The sequence below is a fragment of the Helianthus annuus genome, chromosome 12 (genome assembly GCF_002127325.2).
Source record: "Helianthus annuus cultivar XRQ/B chromosome 12, HanXRQr2.0-SUNRISE, whole genome shotgun sequence".
NCBI classification, from domain to species: domain Eukaryota; kingdom Viridiplantae; phylum Streptophyta; class Magnoliopsida; order Asterales; family Asteraceae; genus Helianthus; species Helianthus annuus.
The window spans coordinates 55,454,236-55,464,287 of NC_035444.2; the positions used below are offsets into that span (position 1 = coordinate 55,454,236).

Below are 10,052 nucleotides of genomic sequence, written 5' to 3' on the forward strand. Positions count from 1 at the left end.
AGGGTGATTAACCTGATGTTTTAATCAAGAATTTTGTTTCGAAAGTGGACATAGAAAGAATTTCATAAACAAAATATTCAAAAGTAATGTATTGTATTTTAGATGGTTTATGAAATTCAGTCAAACAGTCCTTTATCTGCCCGCAGGCCATGAGGTTGGACTAAGGTGGTGTTTGTTTTTTCAGATGCAAAAGGTCTGCAGTCTGCGGACCACATCTGCAAACGTCTGCACAAGAAGAGGTGGGCCAAATGTCTGCAGGGTATGATAAAAAGAGTGTTTGATTATATAACACTACAAAATGTCTGCACACTGTCTTCCTTGCCAAAACCCTAAAGTCTCATTCTTTTGTTTACAGCAGCCGTTCACCAACACCCTTATCCATCTCATATCTCTTGTCTGCAACTTATAAACACACACACACACACACACATAAGATTATTCCATCTTCTTCACAAATCCAAATACCCACACCACAAAATCCAGACTCTCGCTCCCTCGATGATGATCCGCCGGCCACCGCTATGGGTGGCGGCGCTTAGCGACTGCCGGATGCCTGTTTCACCGGCGACACGGCAGTGGCGACGTCGGACGGCGGAGATGAGCGGCGGTGCCGCCGTTCACGACGAACTAGTGGTCTTCACGACGAATTTCCGGTAAGAACTGGAATCTCTTTCTCCTCTTTTCATTTTTTTAGTTTCTTCAAGATTATTTCAGATCCATGTTTCTTTTTTTTTCGGTTGATATTGATTGTTTTCAGGCAGGGGGTTGTGAAGAGGGAGACATAAGGATTCCAGATGGGTGTTTTTGAGAGGGAGAAGAGTCTTGAAGAGGTTGGAAGACATAAGGACAGGTCTGCGTGGAGAAGAGGTGGGGAAGAGGTTTTTTAATGAAACCTCTTCTAAAAAACAAACAAGCTACAGACTCAAACGTCTGCGCGTGGTCTGCGTGATGAAGACATAAGAGGTTCTGAAGTACTTCTCACAAAAAACAAACACCCCCTAACTGATTTGTCATGTGCTTGGCTTGGCCTGGCCACGTGTTTTAACCTTTTTAGCTGTAACATTTTAAACGTTTATGGATTGACGATTTTTTTTTAATTTTCTTCGTATAAGTGACAAGTTAGCTTTTGCTGGGTTGGGTTGGGTTGGGGTGTTATATATTTGTTCGGCACAACATATTATAGATAAATTTTCAGATAAAATTGCATGTTTTTCAGAAATATTTTTCTAGTCTTCATCATTTACTCCCCTTTCTTTTAGTAGGCGCTTGTCTTCATCTTTTTTTAAGAATATTTCGTAATAAATAGAATATTATATTCAATTTACTTTCAATGTATTTGTCCTCATCATAATTTTACACACATGCACTTCATTAGGTATAAACTTGTGTATTATATGTATTAAATAAATAAAATATTAAATAGTTAGTAATAATGGTTTAGAAAGAGTGAATTTCAAAGATTATCCTTTATATTTATACCAATTTTCCGATGCTGTCCTCTATGTTCAAAATTGATGAGTTTTGTACTTTATGTTTTAAAATTTTGCACGTTTTGTCCTTTAGACCTAACTCAGTTTATATTTTCAGTTAAATGTGACCATGTGCAGATCACATGAGGGCAAATATGTCATTTGTTTCAACTTTCACATCTTCCGCCAATTTTTATCCACCCAAACCCTATTTAATCATTTATCCCCAACTCCCTTTCCAAATCAGAACGACCTTCGCTAATCCTCAGTTGTACTCCACGCAAACATTAACGTTCCCACCTTCGCTTTTAACGTTCAACGAGATTCGCCTTTCTTCCCAGTGGCGGATTCAGGAATTTTTTTCACTGGGTTTACTTTTTCGGGTATTCGCAAATTCGGGTTCGGGTGCCTTTGAATTCGGGTCGGGTTTCGGGTTTTAGATAAAAATGAACAGCCCTAAACACGCGTTCTGTCAACCCTGAGCGGACCACAACACTAGGTGTTGCAAAGCAAGTTCCAATTTCGGAATCCGCATGTGAAACTTCCTCAAAATCCTATAAACTTGCTCAACATCACCCGAAAATTCATCGTAGGGTTGATCATGGGCACGCTTCCAGACTTGTCGTCAAGGCGAATGAGCCCTGACCATCGGGTATCCGTCTCGGAAGAAAGACTGGTTTTTGACGTCAAACCGAATGAGCCCTAACCATACATTCCCATCATTATCATTATGATACAATAACTGTAAATATGTAATAATATAAATGTATGATTAAAAGTAGTAAATAATTTGGTTGTTTGAAATGTAAATGTGCAAGCTTTACCTCTGAACTTCTTTGAATTCCAGTTTAGGGTTCCATTAACAGATGCATTGTCTACCGTTCCTGCTACAAAGCAAGAATCTTTATAACTGAAGTCAAATTAGGAACCCTAACCCTAACTACTTTATGCCTTAAATACCCAATTTACAAAATTAAAGGCTATTTACAAACAGGGTATGGCAAGAATTGATCTAACCTGATGAGAAGAAACAGTGATTCAGATTGGAAGGAGGTTGTCCAGATTGAAATTGAGAGATGAATATTTTATAACGAGCTACAAAGATTATTCTTCTCATTTTGTCTGTGTAGTTTCTGTAACATGTGCCCTAAAACCCTAATTTAAGGGTTCACGATCTTCAGATATGTGGAAATATTAAACTGAGTTGAACATAAGCATTTAATGGTGTGTTCGAAGGATGCTATAAGATTTGGATACTAAAGAAATAAAAAAAGAATAAAAAAAAGGAAAAAAATCGTTCGCCAAATGGGATTCGAACCCGGGTGTTTTGAGAAGAACAACGCAAACTTAACCAAAGAAGCAAGGCTTTTTTTATTTATGGGTTCCTTTTATATTTTACTTATGGGTTCCTTTTAAGTTTGTTATATACATTTACACTAAAAATTAAAAACCGAATGGGTTCCTGGGAACCCGTTCTTTGTTAATAGGTCCGCCCCTGTTTCTTCCCCACTTCTAAGTAGGACTGTTCACGAGCCGAGCCGAACCGAGCGGACCTTTGCTCGTGCTTGGCTCGTTTACAAACCGAACCGAGCGGAGCGGCTCATTTAAAACCGAGCATCAAATCAAGCGAGCATTTTTCGAGCAGTAAAAATTCCGAGCGAGCGTCGAGCGAAGTTCGAGCGATTTGGACAACCGTGTCGCCCAATTTAAATTTGCTGAGAGAGATAGTGACAATGTTGGGTCTCAAGTTTTTATGTCTTTAAAAACATGCACATTTCATGGCATAATATTTTTCTTATGAATAACAATGTTGTGGTTGGAGAGTATGTGATCATATTCCACGAACAATTACGTTGATAGCTGGAGATGATCGACTTAGGGTAACGACATGAAAAATTGAGGCGATGAACAGAATGTCGTTTATCGGTTTAGGGTTTAACTTTTAGTTTTGATTTTAATTTTTTATTGGCATGGTTGAGCTAGTACGTATAGATATAGTTGTAAATTCGTATATAGTTGACCAAAATCTAATAGATTGGTACATATAATACTGTAAATTTAATTTATATTTAAGTATATATGTATGTGTAAGTGTGTGTATATATATAGGTGTATGTGTGTATATATATGTATAATTTATATTTGTGTATATATATGTTTATAGAGGTATGTGTATATGTATATGTATATATATACTAATTAAATAATAATTCGAGCCGAACCGAGCCGAGTGGACCTTTGCTCATGCTTGGCTCGTTTACAAACCGAACCGAGCAGAGCAGCTCATTTACAACCGAGCCTCAAATCGAACGAGCATTTTCCGAGCAATTTCCGAACGAGCGTCGAGCGAGCGACGAGCGGCGAGCGATTTGAACGGCCCTACTTCTAAGTCCCACTATTCTTCCATCTTCTCTAATCCTCAGCTGAATGTCTCTTATTTTATCTCCCAATATTCTACATAAAAGCTCCTCAAATTCATGCATCACGAACCCGTTTGAAGTCCCAAAACTATACCCGACGTGAAACCGGTGGATCTGGATCGGCACTTCTGTGTCGAACCCATCCTGGTATGATATTGGTGGGTTGTCTGACAGATTTAGGATACACGATTGCGGGTTTTCATACGCGCGATCCATTAAAACCTTTGCCCCTTTCTTTAGCCCCTCAACAGGGTCAGCTTGCCCAATGTAAAACAGGCGTTCGATTACCTGAAGTGTTGCGTGTTTGCCGTATGATGTCATTCGCCTGAGAGGGAAGACACGCACTGCAGCAGGGTGGTGGGGCGGACGGCAATGTTGGATGGTGGTTTGGGTAGGTAGTCGCCGGAGATTTTGAACAGAGCTGGGGGATAATGATTACATAGGGTTTGGGTTGGTAAAAATTGGGGGAAGATGTGAAAGGTAGAACAAATGACATATTTGTCCTGATGTGACCTGCAAATGGTCATATTTAACTGAAAATATAAACTGGGTTAGGTCTAAACGACAAAACGTGCAAGATTTTAAAACATAAGGTACAAAACTTATCGATTTTTAACATAAAGGTCAGCGCCTGAAAATTGTTATAAAGATAAATGACAACCCTTGAAATTCACTCGTTTAGAAATTATAATTATAAAACGATAAGTTAAGATAAAAAAATAAATAAAGCTAACATTTTTAATTAACAAATAGAATATAAAAGGGGTTAAATATGAGGAGCTGAAGAGAGAAATGTATTCGGCTCATCGAATTGTGAGTATAGATAATGAATAGGGTAAAGAGGTCCTGTATAAATAGTCTTATCGTACAAAACGTATGAAAGACATGAAAAGGTAAAAAAATGTGGTGACATTTTCGTAATTGTTTTATTCGTAATTATCCTACAAAATCAAAATTACCCAAAAGATCATTTGTAGAGTAATTATAATATCTACAAAATTACCCACAAGATTAAAATTATTCTACAAGATCGAAATTACCCTTAACAAGATCATTTGTAGACTAATTATGATACTCTACAAAATTACCTTACAAGATCAAAATTACCTACAAAGGTCATTTTAAAAAATTACCCTACAAGATCATTTGTAGGGTAATTTTGATAATTACTCTACGAGTAAATAATTACGAAAATACCACCGCATTTTTTTTTTACTTTTCCATGCCTTTCATATGCATTGTACGATAAGGCTATTTGCCTTGTTAATAATACATTATGATTCTGGGTGAATGTTCACAGACGGTAAATTTAAGTTCCTATTTGATTACATTCATAACTGGGGATAAAACTATTTATCTCATTGTTTGGTTGAATGTTCATTAAATTTTGAGACCACGAAACCATTATAAGGCCACCCGGGGCGGTGCTTTTTTGTGCGTGATATATGAGTTTAACGCGTGGAACTTTCAAGCAAACCACCGCCGCCCCATGAATTTCACGCGTGGAAGTTTATTGGCGTGATAAAATTGACGCGTGATGGAAGGAAGGATGCGAGGGGGTGTGAGGGTTTATTGTTGGGTGTTGTGAGTGATGGGCATTTCCACTAAAAAATGTTGTGAATAATGGAAAATGGTTGATAACATGACGGAACTTGATTGGATGTTGTAAGTGATAAATGGGTGGTGAGTGATGACCACCCCTACCCCTTAAACTCGAAACTTATGCAAGGTGTAAAAATTGCAAATGCTCAAATCCTTGATAAAAAAAACTGGATTGCTTTATATTTCAAGAGTACTATTTTTTATAAATATAATAGAGCTGATTTCATACAATGAACCAGGTTCAGTTTGTTTGTTTAAAACACTATAATCAAACTCGTCCTTTCTTTTTTAAAATTAAGTTCTCTAGAAAAAAACTATCATTTCCATTTCAATACTACTAAACATGTCTCGATCGAATTTCGGGTGAAAATATTAATTAGTTTGAAATAAAATACATTTATAGACGTAAGGCATTCACTTATTCGTCTTCATGCTGAACACCCATTGTTTTAATGTCTTGGATCAACCTGTCCAAGTTACTATAAGAAGTTCCGCCTTCGCTAACAGACTCCATAGCTAATTTTGCCATACGTTTGGCGGATTCCGTAAACTCATCCTTCCTCACCTCCATTACTTCATTCACAATCCTTTCTACTGTAGTTCGATCACATGTGTCCTTCATGTCTATTCCTAGTTTCCACACGGCTTCGACAAATCTACTATTTATTTGTTGATCAGCAAAAAACGGCCAACTCACCATTGGTATTCCAGCAACGATGCTCTCCAAAGTCGAATTCCACCCATTATGTGTCAGAAAGGCACCTAAAGCTGGGTGGGCTAACACGTCTTCTTGTGGAGCCCACCCAACCAAATACCCTCTTTCTTTAGTACCATTCTCTAGCTCACTTGGTAACTTATCATCATCTTTCGAAACAAGATCCTTTCGAATGACCCACAAAAACCGTTTCTTGCTATTGACTAAACCATACCAAAACTCCATAAGCTGGTCCCTTGTTAATGTGGCTATGCTTCCAAAACTCACGTACAACACGGACTTTGGTGGTTGTTGATCGAGCCAACCTATACAAGTCTTATCTTCCTCGAACAGGCTATTTGAGGATATGGATTTGTTTAAGGATCGGGATTTTAGATGAGCATGGAGCGGTCCAATTGTGTAGATATTGGAGCAATGTTTTTGAATATGTGAGACAATACGCCCTTCAAGATCATCAAAGGTGTTAAGAATTATGGCATGAGCATCCAGAGCCCTGCGTGATATACTGCTAACCTGTTGGAGGGTACGGTTGCTTAATCCAGAACGACAAAAGCTGGGAAGATCGCGCCTGCGAAGGAATCCCTCCATGCCTTTCACATTCACTATTAGTTCGTCCATGTTTGTACCTTCATTTTCATGACAAATTAAGACTATTATTATTAATCCTAAGCTTTCAACCGTGATTATCTTTGTTCAATAATAATAATAATAATATAACTGCTAAGTAAATAGATCTAATAAATATGTCTCGACAATCTTTGATCAAGCTAGCTGATCCAGTGAACGAAGATCCGTGTCGTGACATTGGTATTTTGTTTTATATGATAGATATTAAGTGAAACAGTATATGATTAAGGTAACAAATATAACCACATAGACGTTAAGCAAGGAAAATACACCAAGGTGTTGCTCACATGAAGCAATTAAACGATTTAAACTACCAGATGTTAAGCAAGGAAATTTAAGAAAGCAAATCGTACTAGATGGACTAAACAGGTGACAATCATGATCCAAAGACCAATGATCTAAATTAACAGGCGTTAAGCATGGAAAATTTAAGAAAGCAAATCGTACTAGATGAACTGAATTAAACTAGTAATAATCGCGATCCGAAAAACCAAACTCATTCTTTGACCCAAGTCACATAACCAAAAATGTAATTTTAGTCTATAAATATCCAAAAGACCAAACCCATTCTTTGACCCAAGTCACATAACAAAAATGTCACTTTAGTCTATAAATATGTGTACTATATAAATGGTATTATCGAGAATACTGTACTTTGTAACTTTTTGTCAATTTGAATGATATATACATCCAATCTTGTTTTTTTATTTTTGATTTATTAGGAGGAGGGGGTGATGATCACTCATCACTAACTCATCACTCACAACATCCAATCAAGTTCCACCATGTCATCAACCATTATTTCATCACTCACAACTTTTTTTAGTGGCAATACTCACAACACCCAACAATAAACACTCACATCCTTTCCTCCATCACACGTTGATTCTATCACGCACTACCTTTCATCACGCGTTGAATATGTTGATGGCGGTGGTATGTTCCAAACTTCCATGCGTGGTATTTGGCCATCACCGGCCCACCCCCACTCCCCTTATAAATACATATCTTATTTACATCAATCATACAACATCACATCACCCAACCCAACCCTAAATGAAATTTTACAATTTGTTTCTTGTTTTACCACCCCAAAATTTAATGGCTTTTTTGCCACACCACTGGCTTAATCTAACCTCTTTCATTTCACATGTTAATTTAACATACTAAAAAAATAATCCAAATCAGCTTAAAAGTAATTCAAATAGATATACGTGGTCTATAACCATATTTGAGTAGATTTATGCAAATCGATATATGTGGTCTATAATTAAAATGGATATATATACCTTGAAAAGGAAGTTCACCGGAGTTTATGAGATCCGGGATACTAAAGTAAGCCCAGAAAGCACAACCACTAATCGTCCGAAAAGAAAATACCGGAACTCCAGTACCCTCCACAGCATCAAGTACAAAATCCATAATCCCATCAGCGATGACACAAGTAGTTACCGGAGAATCAAGAATCAGTTTTCTGAGCAACAGTGTGGTCTTTTCAGACATACAATCAAACATAATAGTGAGCTTCTCAGCACTGTCCAGTGGGCCTTCATAGAGGCCCTGGATTACGTGAAACTGGAAACCCGGGAACGAGTTAAGGCGGGTGTGGATATTGGCGTAACCGCTGAGGCTGCGGTGGTCTTTGGCTGAGATTAAGAAGGTGATGTTGAGACCGGCTGGTAGAAGGAGCTCAGTGAGCTTTAACATGGCGTTGACGTGGCCTTGGGCTGGAAATGGAAAGATAAGAACATGTGGTGGTGGTGGTGTTGGAGCCATGGATACCACCGGAAAGAAATGTAAGCAAGAGACAAAGTGAGAAACGTGTATGGGTGTTTATATTGATTATGTAACCGAAGGTTTTTGTTATTATAGGATTTGTGTTTTAGTGTATTTTTGAGTTTTTGTTTAAAAGATATTGTTTGCTATTCACTTGTAGTGATGGTCCAGTCGTATGGACTGATGTATGAAAACAATGTGGCAGTCGGCAATAACTGGTTTTAAATTATTATGACAAAGACTTATCCTTTCTATATACAAAAAAAAAAAAAAAAAAAAAAACCCATCATGGACGTCGATGACCACCGTTGCACACTTGCACCCACTGTCAAACCTTAGTCTTCTTCTTCTGCATGGATCGACTTGAACCGTAGAGTGAATCGGTCATCAGGCATTGTCTTTTCATAGTAATTTTTTTATAGGACAACTAACTTACATCTACTAACATACTTTTAAATATACATCAAGGTTTAATTTTAGGACTAGAACCGTCAACTATTGGAGGAGGATCCGTAGGACCAACCTTTGTAGCCCGTGTCAACCCTATGTTGCCCCAAATAAAATTAACATCATGTAATTGAAGTCCTTGCCGTTTTTTTATTTAGGCACAATTGAACATCACCGGACCCAAATTGAGAGAACCATAGATTAAATTATTACCTTCAAGCACCAAATGAAAGTTGCAAGGAGGATAAAGGGGATTACGGTTAAGAACCTTTGTCCACACACCACCAATTGCTCAATCGATTACCTCGATTTATTTCATGTGTACTTGGAGTTCGTCATATGAATTTGTTTTGGACTTCCTCAGCAACGTCCATGTTCTAATTGGATCATTACTACTTCTGAAGAAGTCGACTCCATGTGTGGGGTTGGTAAGATTTCATAGAAAGCATAAGGCTGGTGTGTGTAGAGAAACGCCCCCACCACATTAGACCAATAGTGTATCGATGGATTTGCCAACCCATTAACGAGGGTGAGAGAAGACAAAAGGGGGCTCATGTAGGTCCCACCGTATCTCACTAGGATCAATACGAATGGATCACGTGTACATATATAGATTTTGCGGAATCCAATCTACGTAAACAAACACAATGAACACAAGGCACGTAAATTACTTTTCTCTTCTATTCAAACACAAAACTCGTATTACAAAGTAGTACTCCGTTCACACACACCAGTAAACTGTTTCTCCAAAACTCTCTCTAGAATTCTACTTTGAAATGCATCACACACACATGTATATTTAATCACATGAATAAGTGCTCTAGCTAGCCAATTGCCCCAGTTATTGACTTATTTACTGGTGCAGTTAGGCTAATTGCAGTTATACTTATTCCACACACACACATTACAAAACATAACCAAATCAACTAAAACCTATCTAAGAAGCTTTTGTCACTTGGAATGCATTTACAGACTGCTCCTTGACGATAGCTTATA

At 37.8% G+C, this 10,052-nt stretch overlaps 1 protein-coding gene across 1 annotated transcript; it reads right to left on the reverse strand.

Annotated features, from left to right (window-relative positions):
* Window positions 1-5,790: 5,790 nt before the first annotated feature.
* LOC110894884 (7-deoxyloganetic acid glucosyl transferase) lies at window positions 5,791-8,743 on the reverse strand. Its single transcript, XM_022142133.2, has 2 exons — window positions 8,123-8,743; window positions 5,791-6,832 (listed from the first exon to the last, which is right to left on the reverse strand). The coding sequence occupies exons 1-2, from the start codon at window positions 8,607-8,609 to the stop codon at window positions 5,910-5,912; spliced, it is 1,410 nt and encodes a 469-aa protein (XP_021997825.1). The 5' UTR covers window positions 8,610-8,743; the 3' UTR covers window positions 5,791-5,909.
* Between the last annotated feature and the right edge of the window lie 1,309 nt (window positions 8,744-10,052).

Excerpts from the sequence above, each read along its gene's own strand:
- LOC110894884 (XM_022142133.2), bottom strand. The coding sequence starts at position 8,609 with ATGGCTCCAACACCACCACCACCACATGTTCTTATCTTTCCATTTCCA. Across the intron at positions 6,833-8,122 it reads CGGTGAACTTCCTTTTCAAG|GTACAAACATGGACGAACTA; the intron begins GTATATATATCC and ends ATGAAAATGAAG.